The 24120-nt window shown below is 40.0% G+C and overlaps 2 protein-coding genes across 7 annotated transcripts in view; one reads left to right on the top strand and one right to left on the bottom strand.

Annotated features, from left to right (window-relative positions):
- PLCE1 (phospholipase C epsilon 1) overlaps positions 1 to 7532 on the top strand; it is a 138655-nt gene extending 131123 nt beyond the window's left edge. For all 5 annotated transcript variants that reach the window (XM_064430854.1, XM_064430853.1, XM_064430852.1 and 2 more), the window contains 4 exons: positions 1267 to 1428; positions 1580 to 1798; positions 2530 to 2732; positions 3830 to 7532. In XM_064430854.1, the coding sequence (XP_064286924.1) occupies positions 1267 to 1428; positions 1580 to 1798; positions 2530 to 2700 (552 nt within the window). In that variant the 3' untranslated portion in view covers positions 2701 to 2732; positions 3830 to 7532. The remainder of the gene's footprint in view (positions 1 to 1266; positions 1429 to 1579; positions 1799 to 2529; positions 2733 to 3829) is intronic.
- A 1042-nt stretch (positions 7533 to 8574) lies between these two features.
- On the bottom strand, positions 8575 to 24100 carry NOC3L (NOC3 like DNA replication regulator). Of its 2 annotated transcripts, none has more exons than XM_064430858.1 (21): positions 23983 to 24100; positions 22636 to 22843; positions 22125 to 22254; positions 20320 to 20477; positions 20152 to 20208; positions 19555 to 19685; positions 18955 to 19116; positions 18114 to 18207; positions 17742 to 17917; positions 17395 to 17523; positions 16814 to 16945; positions 16363 to 16443; positions 15730 to 15830; positions 15214 to 15286; positions 15078 to 15141; positions 14909 to 14980; positions 13720 to 13901; positions 13354 to 13482; positions 12688 to 12785; positions 10930 to 11014; positions 8575 to 9279 (listed from the first exon to the last, which is right to left on the bottom strand). In XM_064430858.1, exons 1-21 carry the CDS (start codon positions 23989 to 23991, stop codon positions 9148 to 9150), a joined length of 2403 nt encoding a protein of 800 aa, XP_064286928.1. In that variant the 5' UTR covers positions 23992 to 24100; the 3' UTR covers positions 8575 to 9147. The 2 variants fall into 2 exon arrangements, with proteins under 2 accessions (XP_064286928.1, XP_064286927.1); XM_064430857.1 differs by lacking the exon at positions 23983 to 24100 and adding an exon at positions 23868 to 23925.
- Positions 24101 to 24120: the final 20 nt, after the last annotated feature.

Raw genomic sequence — 24120 nt, 5'->3', positions numbered from 1 at the left:
GATTACTTCAGTTTACACTATGAGCAAAGCATCTACAGCATAAAATATGCTAGTGCCCTGGCTTGTGAGACAGAGACAAAAAAAGCAGGAGAAAGACACTTAATGATCCCATTTTCAGAGGCACTTTCTTTGGTCAGTTAGGCAAATAAAAATGCTTGCTTAGTACACAGATTTTACATATATATATATATATATATATATATATGTATGTATCTATGTATGTATTTTTGGTTCTTTTCACAGAACTTTTGATAAAGCTTCAATTTGACAACTTGCTATTATTTTACACAAGTCCACAATTTGGTTTCCTTTATATCTAATCTTTGGAACAAAAATGAAAAAGGTAGAAATTTGTTTGTGGAAACAGTAGCCTACAGAATTCCACTGACTGCAGCCCCTGCCTCTGTCAGTGTATGCTGCCACGTGTCCTGCCAAGCCCCATTCCTTCAGAAAATGGGTAAAAATCTGCCTTAGCATGTATGAAAATTATGCTGTTGTTCTGTCCTGTTATGTGAGTACCTCAAAGCATTATTTGTAATTTTGAGCCTTTCTGCAGACAGCAGCACCGCAGAGCTTGGAACGAAGCTGCAAATCTGCCTGGAAAAACAAGGAGCAGGTCCAGTGACAGGTGCAATACACAGCCCATATTTGCAGCTTATGAATCCAAGCTGTGTTCCAAGTGTTCCAATGCTCTGGACAGAAATGCATTCTCTGAGAGAAGGTTCAAGGAGGAATTGTCTAAAATCTGCAGTAGTCATTGAAAAGGGAGAGAGAAACATGCAGCCTTCCTCTTGCTCCACCCCACAGGAAAATGTTCATTCAGATTCTGGCTCTCTAAATTCTTTTGGCTTTAGTGCAGGGACAGGAAAGAAAAGAACCCTTTCTACCATCTCCCATCATACTGGCACCATTACATGACAAAACATTTTATATACATAAGGGAAGGATTTAAGGGACCATTTTGTGAAATGGGATGCTATGCAAACATCTCCATTCCTCACCTACTATGAAAGGTATTTCAGGTATCGATTTTAGAAAACATGGATATTTACTAGCATCATTATTATTATTATTATTATTATTATTATTATTATTATTATTATTACTAGCAATAGTGGCTTGTCAAACCTTTCTTATAATGCATTTAACAAAATGGAGCCGAGGCAACCGCAGTCTCCAATTTCCATGTAATAAAACCCTTGTGTGACCATCAGCTATTAGTTACCTCTCTTAAGTAAATGAATTTGTCTGTCATTTTCTCTGTAGAATTTAAATGAGAGAAATGTCTTTCAAGAAGCAAAGGAAGAAGCAGCCATCAGCTCTGAGGATGACAGCTTCTTTGTTCAGGTACACGATGTCTCCCCAGAGCAACCACGCACCGTGATCAAAGCTCCGCGCCTCAGCACGGCTCAGGATGTCATACAGCAGGTAAGGGCGTGTGCCACCTCAGCATGTGGGCTGGAGGCTGGTTTCAAACAAGCTGCAGTGGGATTTGTTCTCAGCACTAGCTGAGGAATTGGTTTAGTAACCTGAATCTGAGGGAGTGCCTTTTTTGTTTTGTTTTTCTGCTTTTAAACAGACTCTCTGCAAAGCCAAATACTCCTACAGCATTTTGAGCAATCCAAACCCAAGTGATTATGTGCTCTTGGAAGAGGTGACTAAAGAGCCAGCAAACAAAAAGTCTTCAACATCTAAACCATCTCAGAGGATTCTCTCTGATCAAGAGTGTGTGTTTCAGGCCCAAAGCAAGTGGAAGGGAGCAGGAAAATTTATCCTTAAGCTCAAAGAACAGGTTCAGGTAAAAGATGCAATACTTTGCAGCAGATGTTAGAGATGGTGTGTGGTCAGCTTAATGGGAGCCTGCTTTCCATGCAAGGCAGACACAACTGGCAGGTGGAGAGAACAGACTACAGAAAAAAGCAATTTTCCTCTTTTCTCTGAACCTCCCTTACATATTCCTTTGCAAAACTGCATCAGTTACATTCAGCAATACGATTCCCTCACCGCCTGCAAATCCAGAGCAACCTTTATCTGCTACCAGCTTTCTGTTTCTCAAAACCTTCTGGCTGTGCATGCCATGTCCCTGTCATAATAAAGGACCATTCAAATGGGCAGAACTTAAAAGCTGCTGGAATAAAGTCCCCTTTATTCCTGGCCAGTGAAAAAGTTGTTCTGTTGCTTTATCTCAGGCTTCAAAAAATGGCAGGAGTGAGATACATGCTGGCTGGGAGAAGGAGCTGCATTCTCCTTTCCAGCAAACACCACCAATACACAGCTGCTGTTGCTTTAAAGTAACTCTATTATAAGCACAGATTACAACATTTGCTAAACATATCTTTAACAATGCATAATTTTTAATTAATTTATTCAGAACAATCAGAAGGAAGTGCCTGGATGAAAGCACAGCCGTACTGAATTCCTAAAGGGAGACCTGCTCAGCAGTATGTCAGGTGTTTTCATATTCATTCCTTATTCCCAGCCAACAAGCAGCTGTTTAACCACCTCTGTGATCTGTTTGAATTTTTACAGGCAGCACGAGATGACAAGAGGAAAGGCATCTCCTTCACCAGTGAGCTGAAGAAGCTGACCAAGTCAAGTAAGCAGTACCGGGGCGTGGTGTCGCCCGCGCTGTCGGACAGTCCCCAGGGCAGGGAGGACAGAGCCGCCTGCGCCCTGGCCTTCAGTGACATCATGGAATAGTGCCAGCTGCTGCCACGGCACGCCCTGCTCAGGTATGAGACATCCAGCCCAGCTTTCAGTGCAGCATCCTCAGAGGATTCCTGCTTCCAAGCTGTAGCTGAGCAAACCAAGTGAGGTACAAGGACTGACAGAAGGATCCATAAAAGCCTCCTCATGCACTGGTGTGCACAGGCACCACGACATCAGGAAGGTCTCCGAGTGAACCAGAATGGTGGAGTTTCACCCACTTTCTCTGTCCATTTAACCCAAAATGTTGCATCCCAGTTGATTTTGCAGTACTCATTTTTATCAACAACTGTGCTTAAATAGCAATGTTCTGTTGCTCTTTTGCTCTGGGCCACAGCAAATGGAAGTGAGCAGTAGAGCTTTTATTGTTTTTTGTTATGTCCAGATAATAAAATCATCAGGATTGGTGATCTCTTTTTTAGCTAGCACAAGTTTATAGTGTTAATTTCTGTCTCTGGAAATGTTGCCAGAAATGTTTAAACATTTACACTATCCTTTCTGTATCTCTTCAGTTTCTTCCATCTTGCTTGACTTCAAACAACTGAAATACACAACAAAGAATGTCCCATTTATATGGAGATAGTAAGTGCCACTTGCCCAGCACTGTACACTAACCAGACACTTGCACAGTGCTACTGCAGCACTGTGACAGCAGCTGGGAAGTTGCAGCTCTCTGCAAATGAAGAAGAAACCTTTTTCAGTGTTGATAATCCCACCTCACAGATGGCAAATTTAAGATGACTTTTTTTTTTCTGTATACATCTAATTATTAAAGCATTATTTGACATGCACTGTAATGCTGCTGCTAAGTCACTAAATTAAGAGAATTCAATCACTTCTGTGATTTCATTTGTTGTTCATCTTGTTTTCATTTGCAAGGTATTTCAAATAGGAAGGGATTAATTTCATAGTTTATTTCTAGGCTGCTATAATGTATTAAAACAATCTGAATTCAAGGAAAGCAAAGTAAATTTTGGGAAAATCAGAGCCACTTTCTCTCTTCTGCATTTGGTTGGGTTTTTGTTTTGCTGGGGTTTTGTTTTGTTGTGTTTTCTTGGGTTTTTTTCCTTTTTTTTTTTCTGAAACCCCAATGTGGAATTTACATGACTGAATCCTTCTGCAGTGCCTTTGAAGGATCCAGCTGTGGACTGAACTGGTCGGAACTGTGTGCCCTGTGCTACAGATGCTTAATCCAGGCAATGCTGCTGGATTGACATCCAGACTCTGGGAATCCTAAATGGGATTCTGTAGATGGGAAAGATGCCTGTCAGCTCTTGGAAGATTCCTCTCTTCCTGTTTCTTCACATCTGCAGATTCTCCATAGGCGGATGGAGAAGTTTTCTTGGACTGTATGTTGTAAACAAACACGTGTCATCACCCTCCCCTTTTTAAACAAAAGATAATTTTAGCTTGTTGCCTCTAAGGAATCAGAAGGCAGAGAACCAGAGTGGTTTTTTATGTGTATTATATTAAAATAACGCACTTTTACCTGATGATTACTGTTAAACACTGTGTTAAGTGATTGTAAAGAGATTTAAATATACTGTAACTTCCTTTGCATATCTGTTTAACTTTGGTGAATATACACGAAACACTCAAAATTATTTATGGTTTAGCTACATTAACAAAATAGTGTACAATAGCTGAGTACTCCTTACTGGTAGTGAGACCTTGGCAAGGAACAACATTTTCTTCTTATAAATTTTAGTTTTCCAGGCTTGTGTTTAAAGAAAGAATATTTATTACCATGTTTCAAAGTACATGCCATTGTATAGTATATTTATCATATACTACTTTTTAGAAAATGCAGATTTTTTTATCTTTCTCTGGATTTAGAGGAAAAAAGTATTAGAACTTTTCTGGTTCTTTCTTTTCAGCACAAGATGTTTAGTACCCAGTACTGACCAAATTCAAACAATGCATTGATAAGTGTAATTAACATTTCAAAATTTCAAATTCAAACCACATTTTTCCATATAGTCAGGAACTGTCTTTTTACTTGTCTGTTAAACCCAGAGAGTATAAAGAACTTTACACTCTAACTCTTGACAATTCTGTTTACATAGAAACACTGTTGTGAAGTTTTACGTGTGCTGAATTCATCTTTTGTTATCAAAGTTAGTTATGGTAGTCTCTTTTTTTTTTTCCTCCATGGGAGTTACTGATATGTTTAGTTGTTTAAAATAATCCATTACCGGGGCACAAATTAAACAACTGCTGCCATCAGCCATCCCTTTGATCTCCCACAAGAAATGTGTCTGTGGGGAACAAACTGCTCTGCACGTTTTTGTTTCACTAGAGGAAAGAAGTTACAGGCAGTAGTCTCATGACAGCTAATGCCCCCCCCCCCATGCTGAATAAGAAAATGAAATAAAAGAAAATAAAAGTTATTAACTGGCATATAAACAAGCAGACAGACCCTGCATTCTGTCACCAGAAACTCTGAAGTCTTTCACTATACACTACAGAAAATGCTTATGAAGTAGCCACTTACCAAAGCAAAAAAGTGCCCTCTTGAGGTCACTTCCAGCTTTCAGAAAAAATAACCACAGACATACAAAAAAGTCCGATTTCTCAGTGGCATGTCCTCACAGAGGCCATGCACTTCCCACTGCTCATCTTTCACAAAAGTTAAGTTTTGAACTTATGTACCAAATCAGCATTTTACAAATCAGCAACATGACCCCCAACCAGCTCAGCCTGTCACTCCTTACCAGGTCCAACAGTAGCAGCCACTGTGAGGGACACGTGCTCCTCTCCATCCTGCCCAAGGAAAAGACTGAGCCTGAGCAAAATGTTAAGAAGTGACAATTTACATATAGTTCTATATGCATAGTTTGCTTTGGAATACTTTGGAATTACTGGGAAATACATCAACCTGCTGCACAGTTCAACTAATGCAAATTTTTTAAAATGTTACCTTCATTCTCTCTGTTATTTTAACACAGTTTGATGTCACTGAGAAATTTTTCCTTTTGGTGTTTTTGTGGCATTTTAAAAACAACGCTTATTGTCCTGTAGTGTGCCCCTACCTGTTTAGCTTTTTCTTTTTGTTGGTGTGTTTTTTTGGGTTTTTTATCTTTAGCAGCTCTGAAAATTCTTAATATTGCCTGTAGTAATTATCACAGTAGGCTGGCAGATACCTTGCTAATTAGCTGGATTCAACACAGAAAGTTCTTATATCCTTGTTGTCATCCACTAGTGCTTCTCTGTCACATAGATATAAAAGCAAAAAATAATCATGGGGAAGCAAAGGGGACATCCGTAGTCATGTCATATTGTGCACCACAGGCCTAACACTAGCCTGAAGTCTTGTGGGCATTTAAAATCAGCAGTTTTGCACTATTTCTGCTAACAGAATTTTTCTAGCTGTGGGAATAGCTTATTAATGTAAGTATCTTCATCATCAATCACAGTCAAAATCTCCTCTGTCCGCTGTTTATTACCGTGAAAAAGATCAGCAAAATATTTGGCTTTTTATTTAGAAACCCTTATTTTGTAGGCCTGTAGACATCTGGAATTGTGTAAGGCTAATGAACCTGTTCCAGTCTTTTCATTAAAGTACGTGCATCACTTAATTTAAAGTTTAGGTATTGGTAAATATCCAGGTAAACTTTTCTTGGTGAAACATGATACACTTTGGTGTGAATTAGGGAAAGAATTGCAGTGCCCTTCCTCTTGCTGGTTCAAAGCAGTGGAAATTCAAAACCACTTGAAGCATTAAAGAGCAAGGGGGAGTTGTTAACTTTTGTGAAAGCCCAGTTAAAGAGTTTTCATGTGCTAAGTTGTTATGCTAATAGGAATGTTTATTCTGTTTAGCCACAGATTTTATTTCTGCAGGAATCTGTCACACATTCCTATGACAAAACTGACAAAATAACTTTGTCTTTTTCCATGCTTCTGGCTGAGTATGGACATCAATTAGGAAAATACATTTATTTTTACATTACAAACTATTTACAGGAAGCAGCTTCCAGGATAAAGTTTGAAAGAAAGGAATGTAAATAATCAACATCTTCCAGAACCATGCAGTCTCTGAGCAGTAGCAGGCCTTGCACTGCACACTTTTCAGGTGGAAATCTGCTTCTCCTGCTCTATTGCCTATTGGACAGAAAACACAAAAGTCTTTTATTCTGTACTATTTTAAAACTGCTCCTTTTCTATCAGTTTCTTACCCTTTCCTGTGCAGCACGTGGTGCCTGCAGTGTGTGCCTGTAAGGGCCAGAAGCAGGGCAGTGCCAGCTCCTGTGTGCGTGCAGAGCTCTCTGCTTGTGGGAACTGGGGCACTCCAGGAGCTGCTTCCTCCACCGCCCAAAGGCTTCCTGCTTCTGTCTCACCGACCCCACCAGGAGCAGTCAGAACACTAAAAAATACTATCTCAGTTTTTGGTTTTTTAAGCCTAGTGACACTTTTTTCCTTGCTTACAAATATTACTAGGTGAGGTGTCTGAATAGCTGCTTTTAGGAAGGTGTCTGCTTCTAGACCTCAAGGCTTTGGAGAATTAAACACTGCAACACAGAAGCATCCAAATATTTCAAGAACACTTTCTCTTGCATTCATAGTTTATTTTCAAAAAGAGAAAATTTTGCTGGTAGCTTTACAGGCTACGTCTGCAGCTTCTGAAACTCACCTGTCTGTTCTGCTCCTCAAATGCTTCAATTAACATCTGTTTTTTAATCACTGTTTGTTACTATTCCACTATAAAACTCAGTTTACTTTTAGGGTAGCCCACTAAATGTACCAATGGTGGCAATTTTTTCCTGTCTGTGATAAAAATTTTGTAACTTCAATAGTGATAGACATTTGGCAGAGTTAGCAAATTAAACTAAATAGCAGTAATAGATTTTGCTCCAATAGATGTATAAGCTCTTTCAGAATGACTTGTACAGTTGTCTTCCTCTGCCTCTTCAACCATATCAAAATACTCTGACAATGCAACATCACCATGTGCCAGTCTTTATGTTTGGAAACTATGTAAAATGAACAATTTTAAAAGTGACTTTTCCACCTGGACTGTTTTCTCTCTGCTGACTTGAATAAACCATATTTGTATATGTTGTAAAAAAAATAAATGGTTTAAGATGTTGAATCTTTGTTTTTGCCTTCCTGAACTGACAAAGGTACTGACAAATGGCCCGCTTGGAATTTTGCAGAATTTAAATCACATCTGTATTTGGAAACACTTAACAACTAAACTAAAATGAACTACTGAAAATGAATGGGAATGACAGCCTAAGCAGACAGAAATAACCACCAGTATGAGGCATGCAGGTTTGTAGTCCACACAGTAAATATAATACATAGGTATTTTATATGTATAATATAATACATAGGTATTTTCTAATCCCTTAATACACAGATGTCTGTTCTAAAATGTTTGTAAATTTATGTTAAATTACTTGAAAGTTGGTGAACTAGTGTGATCAATACTGAAAACTTCTTAGAAGAGAAATAAATTAATTGTAAAACCATCTAAGAGCCGTAAATCAGGATACAGAACTAAATACCCTAGAGAAAATAAGATATTTTCTGACTTAAAGGAAAGCTTTGCAAAACTTACACACAAATTGAGCACTACAGAAGTGTCAGCCAGGACAGCCCACTACATTCCCCTTTACAATGCAGTTCACATAAAGACAATACTCACATTTAAATTATTTCATGTATTTCACCTGCTCTTTGCAAAGGCAATATGCAGCTGAAAATGGATTCAAAAACATTCAGACAATAATAATACTTGGAGAATGTGGAGAGAATTACCTACCTACAAAAAAAAAAAAAAAATTCTTACCTTGTATTTGTCCAGTATTCTTGACAGCAATGCTTTACTGAAGACACTGCAGTAGAGCACTCAGTCATGATGACAGCTTAGAACTGAAATTCAGTATTTTTAATTTGCCAGTGTCAAGATTCATCAGAGGAGAAAAAAACACCAAATTTAAAATCATTTCAAGATGAGATAAATGGTTAGAAGACATCAGAAGAAAAACAGGAAAAATGCAATACATATTCCAAATGTCTAGGTAACTTAGACATCAAGAAGTCAACATTATGTTAACATTTTCAGAATATTTATTAAGTTATCAGCACAACCCAGTGAGTTTGCAGAAACGTGTATATCTATATTCTGTTATAAAAATTAGAAAAATACATAAAGAAAAATACAATTGTGCATGGTTGCAAACAATTCTTAAATTATTTGGGTTTATATATTTTTAAAAAACTGACATGACAGTTCATTGTGATTCCCCAGCCCCAGGAACATGGGCTTGGTGGTTAGGGGAACAGGCCTGTAACTGTGAAAAACTGCTGTTACATTTTCCTGTGTTTCTATATTCACACAAAAGCCTGCTTGTATTCCTTTTATGATGACTGGTGATTTCTTTCAGCCAATCTTTCTCCATAATTAAGAATCCAAGTGAACTTGATTGATAGATACATTTATGCCAAGGATGATTCCTTCAAGTGCTTAGCAAAATCCAAGGGTTTGTGGGCAACAGTCTCACTGATGTGTTGTTGAAGCTGTTTGTTTAGTTCTTCATCTACAAATGAATCCATGTGCGAGAAGGTATCCTGAAAATTACAAAATAAGAGTTGTATTACTAAACAAGGCCATGTTTTCCGTGTCTACCTTAGTTTAGCAGTCTTGTTTCCCTCCTGTGGTCCCAGACATGTAGACCAGACCTGTTCAGCTGGCAAGCACCGTGTCAGGCAGTCCATCATAAACTCGTGGGTTTGGTGAGGCTTTTCTGGTTTGTGCTAAGCTGGGCTTTAGAAGATTACCTACTACACACAGCCATGGCTTCCAGCTCAGGGTGGGGGGTTCACACACCTTACAAATACAAATCAGGCAGTTTGGTGACAGCACACATTTACAAATAAGCACCTCTGACCAAAAGGCAACAATGCTCACAGCACAGGTTCTGAGTCAGAAAGGAATCCCCTCACCCTTCTGCCACCAGCCACACCTGGAGCCCTGCATTTTCCTGGTGCTCAAATAAAGAATGATGATCATGTATATGATTGAAACTTCCCTGTGAAAGTCTTAAAATTTCCAGAGCCAAGTAGTTTGTGCACTCATAGAGAAATGAGAGCCTCCCTTTAGAGGTGCACAGGGCTCCAGTGTGGAGCTTCTTCTGTCAAGAGCAGGGAGATGCTGGCAGCCTGGCACACAAAGGACATGCAGAACACAGAGGGTAAAACTCAGATAACTGCCAAAATTTGTTAAATGAGCCAAACAGCCATAGAGCAGGCAAGGCCTCAAGGTAATTTTCCCACTTAGGTCCATTATAGATAGCCATCTATGGACACTTTGTGATCTTGCTGTTGCACTGTTTCTGCTCCCTAAAGGAGCTTGTGCATTTCCTTATTCAACCCTCATTTTCTCCCATCTGCTGTTCTCAACCTTGCTCTGTCAGAGCTACTCATGTAACTCCCAGCAGGACACATATCAAGGAGTCATTATAAAACAACTGAGTAAGTTAAGCACAAACATATTTTCAAAAGTTGCTTCTCTAAAATTGAAAGAAAAATTGCCCTCTCAAGGCTTCAACCAACATTCCTGAGTTACAAAGTGGAGCACTGAAAAAGTTAATAGGTTATAATTATAATGTTTCCATTAGAAAGAAGGAAAATTATCTCTTTTTAAAGGACACTAACTGGACATTAATGGAGGCTGGCATCTGGGACACATCCAGCACTGAGGATACAAACACACCTCCCCCATTTATCCTCTTTTTATATTAACCCTTTGTTCCTCTCAAATTTCCACTTTAAAGCTGCAGTGACACTAACAGGGATCAGCATCCCTCAGCACACTGAATCAAATGCTCTGGAAATCCAGCTGTCTTGGCAACTACCCACCCTGGGGAAAGAGCTGGCTCTTTATTATTGCTTTGTGAACAAACATTAGTTCATCATTACAGCAAAGAGCCAAGAAATCTGCACTGAACCACTGCAAAGTGCAAAATAACAGCTACCATATTAATCTTGCTATGTTAACTGATGCTGTGGGAGGTAGGACTATTTATAGAGCTATTTTTTCCTTCCTTATACTCAGTCCTATCTAATCCCAGTTTAAAAAATGTACTTGATGCAGAAAGTACAGAACCCAGAAAGCCACACTGAGTGTGCCAGTGCCTGGGCACTGCACAGTGAGCCAGCAGATACAGATATATTGGTGTGTCACATGGTTAAAAAAGGACAGAGCAATGAGAACAGTACCTTTCTTCTGGGTGTTACTGAAGCAACAGGAGGATTAAAGGTCATTCCCTTCATACAGTATGTCTCAAAAAGTTCTGTAGCAGACCTACAGTAAATAAACAGTGAAAGAAAAATGGCATTAGATAAATACAACTTCAGCTGATCTATCACCAATCCAAGAGCAGCATCCCACACAAATCCCACTCTCCCCCTCCCTACTTCAGGAGAACTCTTCAGAGTAATGAGCATCACCTGGAAAAGGTCAGGAGCCAATGGCTGGGAAATAAGGCTAGTCAAATTAAGTAAAATGTGTCTAAATACACACAACAAAACAGTTGTCTTTCCAGAGCTCTGATCTGTACGTATTTGAAAAAGGGGATGGAAAAAACGTAGGTAAAGATGGTCTTAGCTGACACAATCTGCCAAAATTTCCAACAGTTTCTTGCCAAAGGGTTTCATGAAAAAAACATCCATGGAAGAACAGGGAGGACCACCACAGAAAAAAACTGGTTAAAAGACATGAAACAGAGGACAGGAGTCTATGATAATTTTTTGCAATGGCAGGAAGAAACTGGGTTTCCACAAGGTTTTTTCCAAGACCTGCACTTTCAAACATGCTCAAAAAAGAGCTGCAGAACACCAAGTTATTTGTAGTAGTAAGAACGAGCTACCTGTAGAGAACTGCAGACAGACTGTATGAGATGATCAGAAAAGTGGCAAATGAAATTTAGTGCTGGAAAAAGCAACTCTACATAAAAACAGTAGGCTCTGAGCAGACCACTATCACTTAGAGAAAAAATTATCTTCTTGTTATGACAGATGCTTTTATGGGATTGTGACTTTAGTGCTGTTTGGAGTTAAAAAGAAACAGAACACAACAGAAATTAGTTACATCAGTGTGTAAATCCATAGATCATCCACATCTCAAATACTGCAACTGAGTCTCCAATCTCATCTTGAAATGCTTAAACTGGTAAACATTCAGGAACAGGCAGTAAAATGTATGGAAAGGAAGAGTGATTGAGCAGGTTGTGCACTCCAGCTCCCAGAGCAAGAACCAGGGGCTGTTAATTGAAGCAAATGCACCAGGTTCAAAACAAGAGAAAGCAGATCTCAGCATAAGGAGCTGTGGACTCACAGAACCCTTACCAAACAATGCTGCATTTGCAGAATATGTGCTCTGATTCAAGGGACATTGAACAGTTTTGAAAAGAACTCCATGAAGAGAGAGATACTAACAGAAAATGGTATCAGTTCAGGAAATCCACCAGGCTGAAACCTGCCAGAGGCCTGCTCAGGGCATGTCTCACACGTATGCCCTGGTGTTAGTTTTCACAAGGCACCTGCTGCCAGCCACTGCCAAGTACAGGATGCTGAATTAGATCCCAGTCTGAGCCTGGATGCCTGTTCTCATGTTTTAACCTGTACAGACCTTACACTGCAACTTGGGTTCTAGTTTCCACTGGACAGCCACAGTTCAGTGATCCTGATCCATATTCAGATCAGGGCTGCTGCTAAAGGTATTTTGCTCCCAGGGGAAGAAAACACACTGCACTTTGAGATGTTTATCCTTGTCACAGCCTGGCAACAAGTCTCAAAAGGGAAAAAAACGGGGGGAAAAAAAAGGCAGCCAGGATTCTGCATTCTGTACTGGCAGAAGAAGAAAGAGAGTTTGAAGATCAGAGTTTTTAGTTATTTTTAGGAATTCCTTTAATGTAGTATAAGCAACAGCTTCCTTTCAGGACCTGTTATAAATAAAGGAACTCTTTGATAACTCACCTTTGGCTCAAATCAAGTGGAAGAGCTCCTGAGCCTTCAGTTGGAGCTCCAGCAATAAGGTGAGATGCAAATTTCTGCACTGTTGGATGATAATGTCTCTGAAAGAAAGGAAGAATGAAGTCAATAGACAGACAGTAAGGGATAATGTATTCATCTACAGAATCTCATGTTTATTTCCAATTCATAAGATGGAAGGACTGCTTTTATTTTAGAAACTGAGTACCTCAAAATCAGTCAGTTTGTGGGATTAATGTCATGCATTTATTCCCTCATATCATGCTGTGAGCATGACTCTCCACAGTTAGGTAATTCCTACTCCCAGAAAACAGGGACCAAGACAGAGGAAGCCCTCTCCAAACCCTGACTGGAATGACACATTAAGGTGTCAGTTCCCCTTGGAAGAAGGGCTGGACTGCAAGGGAACTTAACAGCTCTAAAAACTCTCCAAAGGAATCTAATAAGGCAACCTGAAGTATGAACCAGTCCCCTTCTGAGCTCATCCTTCCATACCACTGTGGTGGTCTTCTTCCACTCTGCTGGAAGAGGCTCATATGGGCCAAGATCTAACAGACAAGCCTGAAGACCTTTGCTCTCCATTTGTGCAAAGCACCTAAACATTGAGCAGCTATTTACTGCTGTTACTTCCCAAACCCATGAGTTACAAACCTGCAGGAGATGCAGCTCCCACAGTGCTGTGTTCTGGGCATTGCAATGCTCTGGTTCATCTAATTCTGGGAGATAAACTCCACTGCCTTGAGATTCGTTGTCCAGTAAAAGGTCCATCCTTGGGAATGTCTACAACACAAAAAACCCCCAGAAACTGAGTTGTTTGTACTACCCACCCAATTCTAACACGGTTGAGTCAGTTTCAGGATTCATTCCACTTCAGTCAGTTTCCTCAGCATTTAAACATATTCTGTTTTCATCATTCTTGTTAAAGATGCTTTAAAAAATTGGCACAAAATAATTTTAACAAAAAAAATTCCGTAACTTTTAGCCAGTAACCTAAAAATTTGAACAAGTAAAACTTACTTGCATGAATACCCTGTTTGTTGCCAAGATCCCAACACTGGAATTTGGAAGTACATGAAGAGCAAGGATGGAAAGTCGCTTCAGGAAAGCAAGAGCTCGTTGCTGGGAGACTTGCTTTCTCCTCTTGGCAAACATGACATCCAGGCACTGCAGCACAATCCCTATGTCCTCGTTGGTGCCACCTCAAAAGCAGAATTCCACACAAAGAGTAAAGAATCACTTCAGGGACAAACACTGTGTACCCTGCTAGGGGCTGGCACTGGCACTGAGAACAGCATGGAAGCTGGGAGGCTCAGACACCTCTCAGTGATGCACACATTAAACATCCACCCTTCTTTGGTCAAAATGGTCCAGCTTTGAACAGAAAAAATGTACCCTTGTTTCTGTGCTTCTTTCTAAGAAAATACGTATTCCATCGAAAGTATATAATCATTAAACACTGCTTATTAGTGTTATAAACAATGCTGATTAGAATTCTGCTATTGTTTTAATCCTAAATGCATTCATTGTATCATTTTCTATGAACTATTAAAAAGTGAAAAGATCTAGTATTTCACCCATCCAGAACAGCAGAATGTTTATTCTTAACAGGTTATTCCTAGTGAATCCACATTACTAAAGTTAATTAAAATGATGTTAATTTCAAATTTTATAAATCTTTTTTTCATCAATTTTTCAACTTCTCAGAATTACTGGAAAATTTAGATTAGAACATTAAAATGTTATCATTATAACAATCACAAATATATACTAGAATTTTTTTTAAAGCAGAATATAAATTTAAATTATTTTTAGAATTGGAAAAATCCTTTTTTCTTTATTGGAGAGAGAATTAGAGAAAAAAGACAAGAATTTTTAAAATGCAACTGAAAGAAATAATTATAAGGAAGTAAAAAAACAGAGGACAGACTAAATGCTTATCCAAGACCAAATATTTGGCATTCCCTAATGAAATGACACAAACAGAACCTGTTACCATGTATTGGAATAATAATTCCAGTATTTGTATTGCAGTAATGCAATGTGCAACTTGAGAAAAAAAAGCAGACAACAGACAACAATCTTCTCAGAAATCAGATATCTTTAAAAAGTGCAGTTTATTAATGCTACATAAAGGCTTTGATAGCAAGGAAACAGAATATCATTATCATTATGTAGGTGAACAGTGAAAATAGGAATCTGGAATTACCTGCATGTAGGCTGAACAGTGTCTTGTACAGATGTGTGTAAAATTTCATTGGATCAATGTTAAGAACATCACCTATAAACATAATCCCAAATAAACACATTTACTCCATTTATTTACCATAAATAAATATTAAATATTAAACAAAGGTTTGTTTTTAAAAATCTCCTACCTTGACCAGAGAGTATATGAAAAGCACTGAGAATGCAATGAAGACTCTCACGATAGCTTAAATCCTAAAAATACAAAACTGATTAAGTACCCAAAAGAAAGTAATTTTAAGAAAACTGTGATAAAATTGAACTTACCCCAGATGCAATAAGAGAATGAAGGACAATCAATAGGTCATCAAAAAATTCCACATTTATGAGATGAGCAAACCTGCAATCAAAGAGATTTTCAGTTTTAAATTATAGACATTATCTGTAAACTCAGTTCAAAGTGTTCTGAATTGCCAAGATCCACACCTTAAAAGCAGGCTAAATCAAATGCTGAACATTTACTATCTTCACAGGAAAGAATAATTCAGCCCTCAACATTTATGGCTTTTCTAGAGCATTAAAGACATGCTTGTGTCCTTTAGCAATTAATCAGACAAAAGAATGGAATCACATCACACCCTGAGGAGTTTGCACCACATCAATTCTATCACGTGAAATTTCAAATCACACTGAAATGGTTTTGGAAATAGCAGAAAACTTCAGCAGAGAAACAAATTCCAACTAATTTGTTATGGACTATCTTTTCTCACTGCTTAAGACAAAAATTTCTTTAGTGCTTTATATCTTTTCCAACACACACAAAAGAAGGTAGTCAGTTCTTACTTTGCAAGACCTTCTAGCACAGCTGGCAAAAGTGGAGACTTCTGAGCTTTCTTCAAGATCCTGAAGTATGTTACAAATACAATATTCAAGGTCTCTGTGTGCTGAGGGAAAGAAAACAAAAATACTTAATCACGTGAAATAAACATTTCTATTTCACCTAAACTCAACTGAAATTATTTTCTCTGTCCAAGCCTGCACCCAGGCCTTCCCAAGCAGTCCTGGCACTGCCATCTCTGCTCTTCTTACACTGAACAGCTCAAGTCCTCCAGTGCTCTCCTGCTCCTGGCTCTCTCCTGGCTACAGCCACACTCCTCCTTTGCCCAAAGGCCACTCTGAGAGGCTGTACCCCACTACACAGTGTCCTGTGGAACAGGCACCTGGAGAACTTTTGTCAATGGATTCAATACCATTTAGAGCAGACCAGCACAAAGAGAACAGGAATGGCTACCCTGGCCTTCCTGGCTAAACTGAGTGTGGTTTACTAAAACCTAGATCTCTGTCACAGGCAAAGTGTTTGTTAGCTAACAGCATGGTCAAGAGATGTGGAGTGCTGCCAGGTTGGGATGGAGGGAAGACACTTAGTTACAAAAGGGTTAGGAGCTGCCACAGGGAAATAATGTCTAAATTATTTACCAGCTTCAGTTTCTTTTCTTTACTTTCTGATGCTTCAGCTTCCAGGAGTTCTCGTTCCAGTTTCTCTTCTGCTTTTTTCCACTGAAAATATACAGTTGATTTTAAGACAACAGATCCAATGTTTCCAACCAGTCTGGATATCCATGTTGAAAAGATACCCAGAGAATAAATTTTCTATGCTTGGTGAGTTGCTTAAGCCACCCTGTGATTCTACAGGGTAACCCTTGTCCTATCAGAAACAACCAATCAAAAGCATTATCAACACAGGAAAGAGGAAAAAATAGGGAGATAATTAAATTCCCTCTAGAACCTCATAAATTTTCAAGTACCATGCAAAAATTGATCACTGATGCTGAGAGTTAACAATGGCAACAGCAGATGTGCAATCACTGCTGGAACAAATTGCTACACTAAGTAACAGAAGTAGAGCATGAGAGAGCACATGTCGTACCTTTCTTTGCATTCTGGAAAGATTTTTTCTTTTCTCTTTGTAAGTCATGAACTTTTTCTTTGGTGCAATGTCTTCAGAATCTTTTTGTAATTCTACTTCCTTAATTCTTAAGTGAAGAAATACTTTTAACACCTATTGTAAAATAAAATAAATACAATGAAAGGTCATCTACAACTTGATAGGAACTAGGGTAAGAAATCCTGAATTCTATTCCATCTAGTGGGCTTTGCTGGTCAAAGGTTCTTCTGTTTACTCCCCTCCTGTTCCTACACCTGTATCTCTTGATCCCTGCTCCCAGCTCCTTCCCCAGCACTGTCCATTTCTATCCATTCCTCCATTTGCCTCTCCCTGCCTGACTTAAGCCACGTCTCTGGCAGAATCTGATCTCTACCTCCCAGTCTCCTTCCCTTGCCCCATACCTCTCTAACTCTCTGCCTCAGCCTAATCCTGAACTGTCTATGGCCTGACAGTGAGGAAATTCTGCTTTGTCTGTGGCCAGCAGCTGCAGTAACTTTAACATTCGGGGATTTTTGAAACTTTTGACAGAAGAATATTGTGAGGTACAACAGAAAGACTCTTACCTCAGGTCTGACATCATAATTTCTACCCCTCACAAGGCCAGAAATTACTTTAACTACACCAAGTGAAGCATAGCCCAACTTGTCCTGTTTAAAGAGCTTCTTAACAGCCTCAACACACAGTTCAGAAATCTGAAAAGCAAAACACAGGAATTGTTCTGTAAAGCCAAATCCACAACAATAGCTAGTAACAGACAGTACCCATGGTATTTACTAATTATGAAGTGCACACAGCCTGTAAAATAGCAAACACATACGACCAAAAGATCTGGATATTGTGGAATAAAGCTCAGAAATAATTATTTTTCACACAAAACAAGAACTCTTTCTCGAATCAGAAAATCACTTACCATTTTTGATGGATCATTCATGAGTGGAACAATGAGAACAATAATGTTATTGTGGAAGTTGAAGTGGGGTAGGGCTACAAGCAGCTCACACAGACACTTCACTGCTACCTCTGCTAGACCTTTATATGCCTTTAATGAGATGACATTGCTTTTCTTCATTTTCCTTTGCTTCCAATCTGCAAAAAAAATATTATTTTTAGTGATTACTCTTCAGAATAATGATGATCTTATAAATATTTAAAGTTTTAGTGATTGCATATGTACTTCATGCAAGTGCTATCTCAAAGACAGAAGGTACCATTCCTTCAGAGGAGGGAAACTGATGCAAACAATTTTGCCTTTACTGTGAAAAATGAGAAGTGTTAACTGTACCTTTAATTGTTTGTTCCAGATTTTCCAAGTAAAATTTATACTGGCTTACAAGGCCTTCTTCAAATTCTCTCAGTTTCTGTGTTTCTTTTTTAACCTGTAAACATAATGGAAATGACATTTTATTTGGAGAGCTAAATATGGACATTAGCCAATGGTGGTGAAAAAAAATTTGATATTTTAAAACAAGTATCAGATATCTAAGTAGCTTTTTCTTCTAGACAGACATTCCTAGAAATGTATTAAAAATAAAACATATCTGCATTTTTCTACAGATGTGTTCAGAGGGCTTTTTCTAACTAGGCCTATTTCATTTATAGAGCTTGAAGTACCATTATCAACTAGATGCTATTTTAAAACCATGACTCTAAACTGCACTAAAACTATATCCAAAAAACCTTCTAAAAATTGGTTAAAAACAAGCTCCAGAAAACAAGTTACTCTGCATTTGTTCAACAAATTGTTGAACATATTACAAAGAAATCTATGCCAGTTAGGTGACAATATTGCATAATTTGCTTTCTTTCTAACTCTCTTTAGTGCAGGTCCTTATTCCAAGGCTCATGAGGAAAGTCACCCAGGTTTGGTATACTACTTTCAGACACTACTTTTCCCCTCCATCACCACCTGCATGTCACCTACTTATTGAAGGCAGTATGTAAGAATTTAATGCTCAAAACCAAAGCCTCTCTTCCTGAAAGTGTCATTTGTGGAAGCTTACGAGCTTCCACAAGTATTTGTGTATTTGTCCCCTTTGCTCAAAACCATAAAATCATATTAAACAAATCAGTCTTAGTATCTGGCATAGCTGAAAACATTCTTAACCATAGATTTGATATTTCACCTTGGTAGCCTTTTCTGCTTCGGTCAGAGGCCGAATTTTGTATGAAGGTGCAATATCTTTGAATATCTCCATCAAAGACACCATGACCAGCTTCCTAACAATCACAGCCACGTTAGGATCCTGCTCCATCAGCATGGCACGCAGCTCCTTCAGCTTCTTAATCTGGTTCAAGAAAACAGGCAGACACCAGATGAAAGTTAACTGCAAACCAAGGGACAAGCACAATGTACATTAACTCAGCAGTTACTCAGACTCTACTTAGCATTGCATAAAGAGACAGGAAATTATAGATATCTCAAAATTTAGTCTCAGGAATGCTCAAAATATCCTGCTATTACAAACTTGCACAGAATTACAGGAAAATTATCAGTATATCCTGAAGCACTGAGAACTATCAGATATAACCCTGAAATCAGAGCTTACATAAGGGTCACGCTTAAGGAACAAGAAAAATAATGAAAGTGATACAACACTGACCTTCTCCTTGTTCTACTCATATATTCTTGGGGTTTTGCTACTGTTTGCTCATCCAGATCTTTGTTTCTTAAATGAGTGAACAACACACACACTTGTACATGCAGGTTAAGTAAATGTACCTACATTGCTGTCTGGCTCTGAGAGAATGGCAGATGCTAAGGCAGCTATGTGCATCTTCCTCTCCTGTAGCTTCTGTCTCCTTTGAGCAGCCATTTCCTCAGGAGTGAGAACAGGCAGGGGTTCCTCATTAAAGTCTGGCACAGATATGAAGAGTCAGAAAAGAGGGGAAGTCACTTAACAAATACCATGTTGCAGATACTGCATTTCAAACAGGTATCCTGGGAAGGCCACACAAGAAGAAAGACTAACTCAAGAAGTTCCATAGTCAAGAAAGCTTTAAGAATGACTTTGCTAGATCTTATATTAACCCACTGATTAATTTTTGTTCCACTTCATGCAAGCAGCAGTTCAAGGCGAAAAATCGAAATAATTTTGAAGAAAGAGGATTTCAAGCCAACCATTCCTGAGATTGTATCAGGTAAGAGTGCAAGCTTTGAATAATGGTTATTATGCTTTGGTGGCAACATGGTAATAAACATATCCAAAAACATCCTGAACAAAATACATTTCAATTGCAAACCTCCTTGAGGAACAGCAAAATACTTTTCAGGTATGTAAGTGATATGGAAAAAAAAAAAAAAACCCAAAATGTTTTATTACCCTCTCCTTCCTCCATATCTTCCGTGTCCTCTTCTTCGTCATGTGCAACATTGAGAACTGCAAAAACAGAGTATCTAGCGTCAAGCACATAATAAACACTGTGAAATTTTGAACAAATAAATTATATACTTCTTGGCTACTATGCCAGTTCCAGAATCTGTGTCTTACCTGGCTTTTCCACAGCTTGAGGAATTATGCCACTTTTGTCTTTGATGGGGAGCAGATGGATGAGTTCTTTTTCTGGCTCTGTTTGCAAACGTCTTGGCACCTTCTCATATTTCTCAATCACACTTTCATGTTTTCGTTTTTTGACGTGAACAGGTTCACTGAAAAATAAGAGGCAAACTAACTGAACCAGCCATGTAATTAGACAAGAGCCATCCCTAACCAGCTGGATTAAGTGGCTGCCTCTCCCCCAGGCCAGGGTGCTGTTTCACTTGTCCTTCCTTCCCCCCTGTGCTCCCCCACAGCAGAGTGGCTGCCCTGGCAGGGTGGAGACGTGTTAAACCACCCCAAGCAGTCCTGCCATGAAGGACCCCACCAGCACCCAGCAGCACCAGGATCCCTCACTGGGCAACAGCCCAGAGCCTCCTTAACATGGCCCACTGTGTCCTTCCAGGTGAGGTTTAACCAGGATGTGACAATGAGAGGGTCAGTGACCATTTCTATCTACCCTACTCCATGGCTGTTTTTATCACTATCACTTTTCTGCTCTGCCCACTGGCACAGCCTGTGTCACACACCCCTCTCAGTGACAGCAGCAAAAACCCAGCGTGGTGTGGCACCCTTTCACAGCTGTGCTCCTGAGCTGCACATAAATGTACAGGAGGGTAAGTATTTAGTCTGTGCTAATATGAGCACCAACTTGTAAGTGGTGTAATATCTGACAAGTTTTTAAGACAGATTGTAGCTGACCAGAGTAAAGAAAGCTAAGTTCTCCAATTTAAGGGAACACTATGAAAGGAACTAAAAGCCCATAACAGTAAATCAGGTAAAAGAGCAACAACTTCCACTGTTTTCCTACCAATCTAAAAACATTCTGGCATAATGCATGTAAGACACATAGAACTACATTTTGCAAAATATCTCTAAACAAAACCACATAATAAATTTTGAGTTTTGCAAGACTTTAAACTTATGTCACACCCAGTTCATTAGGGGAAATGGGCACGTTTAAAACAAAATTCTTCTAATTCAAGAACTTGTAGTGTGGCTACAAGAGACCATGCAGCACAACTGCAAGTTTGTACATAAAAGCCATTTATGCCTTTCCTTTGAAACTAGACTACATTATTAATTACTAAGCAGAATCAGCCTTAACAGATTAAAGCCACCCTACAGCAGCACGGAGAGTCTTTTCACATCCATCAAAAAAGGCAAGCTAAGATTTTCAAACAATCATCTAACCAGACAACTCTGTAGAAGTGTATTTATTAACACTATTCTACAATTAGGAGCACCACTTTTCTACACAGGTCACTGTGAACTCTACCCAATGCCTTGTTCCACAAAACTGGTAACAGATTTTTTGTATGAATGTTTTGGTGTTGCATATGTTTACAGACATGGCTTACAGAATCCTTTTTATTTTTTCCAGCAATTTACAGTGCAATATGTATAGTGGTCCATAGTCCAGGGAATGTCCTGAACACACTATATATTAAAAAACAAAGACTCTGCTTACACTTAAAAGCATTTCTTTTGTTTGAGGGACACTACTCATCTCACAGGGACCTCCCAGGAAGGAACACTGCAGAAACAGTACCCTGAAGGTAACACAGAGCACCTGAATGCACTGATACCCACTGACACATCAATACTGAAGTACTGACAGGCTGAGGAAACATTAAACCAGAGCTGCAAAGAAACACCAGACTGAAAGAGACCTCCTGACAAATGTATTACTTTACATAATAATTACATATTAACCACACAAGGCTGAATTAGTATGAAAAGGAGACATTGCAACTCACTTAGAAGAAAGATCTCTGGTTAAAAAGGATGCTTTTTGGGCCAGATCCTCCATTAATTTTAAGTCATCTTCATCCATCATGTCCAGTGGAAGAGCATCTTCTTCTTCTTCTTTTTCTTCCCATTTTTTAGCTATTTTAGAAGACAATGTTTACAGGTTAAGATCCCATATGTATAATCACTCTTGAAAACCTAACTCTGCCTACACTTTTGAGACCACTTTATGCCTTGCTTTTTACCAGGAGCTACTGACCTTTATGCACGTGGGTTTTGTTATCCCAGAAAACTGCCCCTTTACTGTGACATCCAATAATGATCAGTGCAAACACATTTTTACCATCTTTAACAGTTTTAGGTGCCAGAATGGCCACATTTTGTATGTTCAAAAGTCTCCCGTTCTTTCAACAGGAACAGCAACTACATGTATACAGAAAATGAAATGTTGTTTTCTCCAGTTTCACAACAGGAAGCAGCAGGATATTCAGTACCCCCCACACTTGAGCAAACACTTACCAACTTGTTTCTTCTTGCATTCCTCCAGTGGAAAAGGCTTTCTAGAAATAGCATCTCTGACAGCCTCCCTTAGCTTCTTTTGTTCTTTACGATACTTCTTAGCAGCACTCTTCTGCTTGAACTGTTTATTCTTTAATTTATTGTCAAGTTTTATTTGACTAGTTCTCAGTAACTTGCGAAAACTTGGAACTCGCTTTGTGTTTTTTCTCTAGAAAACAAACAGAAAGCTACAAGTCACTGACATGTTAACAGTCTTTGCAAAATTTATTCCAGTGTTTAAGATCTCTGAGTTCCTATTTCTATTAGGACTGAACAATATGTTCCTTGCTAACAGTATCATGAATTAGCCTCAAATTTACACAACTGTGTTACATATCTGAGAAGAGAGCACTGTGACAAATGTTTTACAGAAACATTCTCTGACAACTTCTTTATTAAACCCTACGTCCATCACTTTTAAACACTCAAGGTATGGTACACAGCTTGTTAGGGCACAGCTATTTGTGTGCTGCCAAGCACTCTGTTCTCCTCTCAGGGTGCTGCTGCTCCCCAGCACATGCTGAAGTATCTCGGGGGATTTAAACGTCCAAGGCCACACCTGGGGCAAACGCCCTCCTGCAGGACAGCTCCCCAGGCCGAGCTCTGGCTTTCTCCTGCCTGACACTCCCCCTGCCCAGCAGCCGCAGGGACCTGGCGAGGCTGCCTGCTCACAACAGCAGCGGGACCAGAGCAGAGTTACCGGGGCCAGAGCTCGGGAGGCACCGTGGCTCAGAACCGGGCTCGGGGAAAACCTGGAGGCCCGAGCCAAACCCGAAAACACTCCCAAGGGTGCTCGGGATGGGAACGGGCACGGCAGGGATCACCTCGCGAGGGGCACGGGAAGGCAAGGCCGTGCAGAGGAGCTGGCACGGAAGCGCTGCTAGGGATGATGTGTCCCTTTACAAGGGGACAAGTGGCTGGATCAGTGTGCGGTTGCTCGGCCCTGAGCTCGTGGTTGGAGCACGGAGCCAGCAGCGCGATTGTGGGATCGCTCCCCGGACGGGCCGCTCAGGGCTGGGCTCCGCGACCCTTGCGGGCCCCTTCCAGCTGAGAACATGCCGTGAATCTGTGAAACCGGAATTTTTCTCAACTCAACCCAAGCTTATCGCGAAGGCGCTGAAAGGTCAGCGTTCTTCTCGGGGTGAGAGACGAGCCTGCGCCGCGCCGCCGGTGCCCACCCAAAGCACCCGCACCGCTCTGCCCTTCCCGGAACCCCGGCGGCACCGGCCGCTGCGACCACGGCTCCCCATCCCGCCCGTCCGCCCGTGAGCCCCGCGCTCCCCTCCCCGCGCCCCTCACGGCCCCTACCGGCTTCATGGCGGCGGCCCGCGCGTGCTGCCCGGCGGAAGCGGCCCCGCGCGGCGCGGCCACAGCGGCCCCTGGCGGCGGAGGCCTCAGGCCGCGGTGCCGCCCACAGGGAAAGAAGCACGGCCCGCAGCTGCTGTA

The sequence above is a fragment of the Passer domesticus genome, chromosome 8, assembly GCF_036417665.1.
Source record: "Passer domesticus isolate bPasDom1 chromosome 8, bPasDom1.hap1, whole genome shotgun sequence".
NCBI classification, from domain to species: domain Eukaryota; kingdom Metazoa; phylum Chordata; class Aves; order Passeriformes; family Passeridae; genus Passer; species Passer domesticus.
This window is presented reverse-complemented; position numbering and strand designations above follow the sequence as displayed.

Bases quoted from the DNA above. Each gene is read 5' to 3' on its own strand.
- NOC3L (XM_064430857.1), bottom strand. From the start codon at position 23,924: ATGGGGAGCCGTGGTCGCAGCGGCCGGTGCCGCCGGGGTTCCGGGAAG. The intron at 16,946-17,394 runs GTAAGAGTCTTT...ATTTTACAATAG, and splicing joins ATTATGATGTCAGACCTGAG to GTGTTAAAAGTATTTCTTCA. The intron at 14,981-15,077 runs GTAGGAGATTTT...TTATGTTTATAG, and splicing joins TCATATACTCTCTGGTCAAG to GTGATGTTCTTAACATTGAT.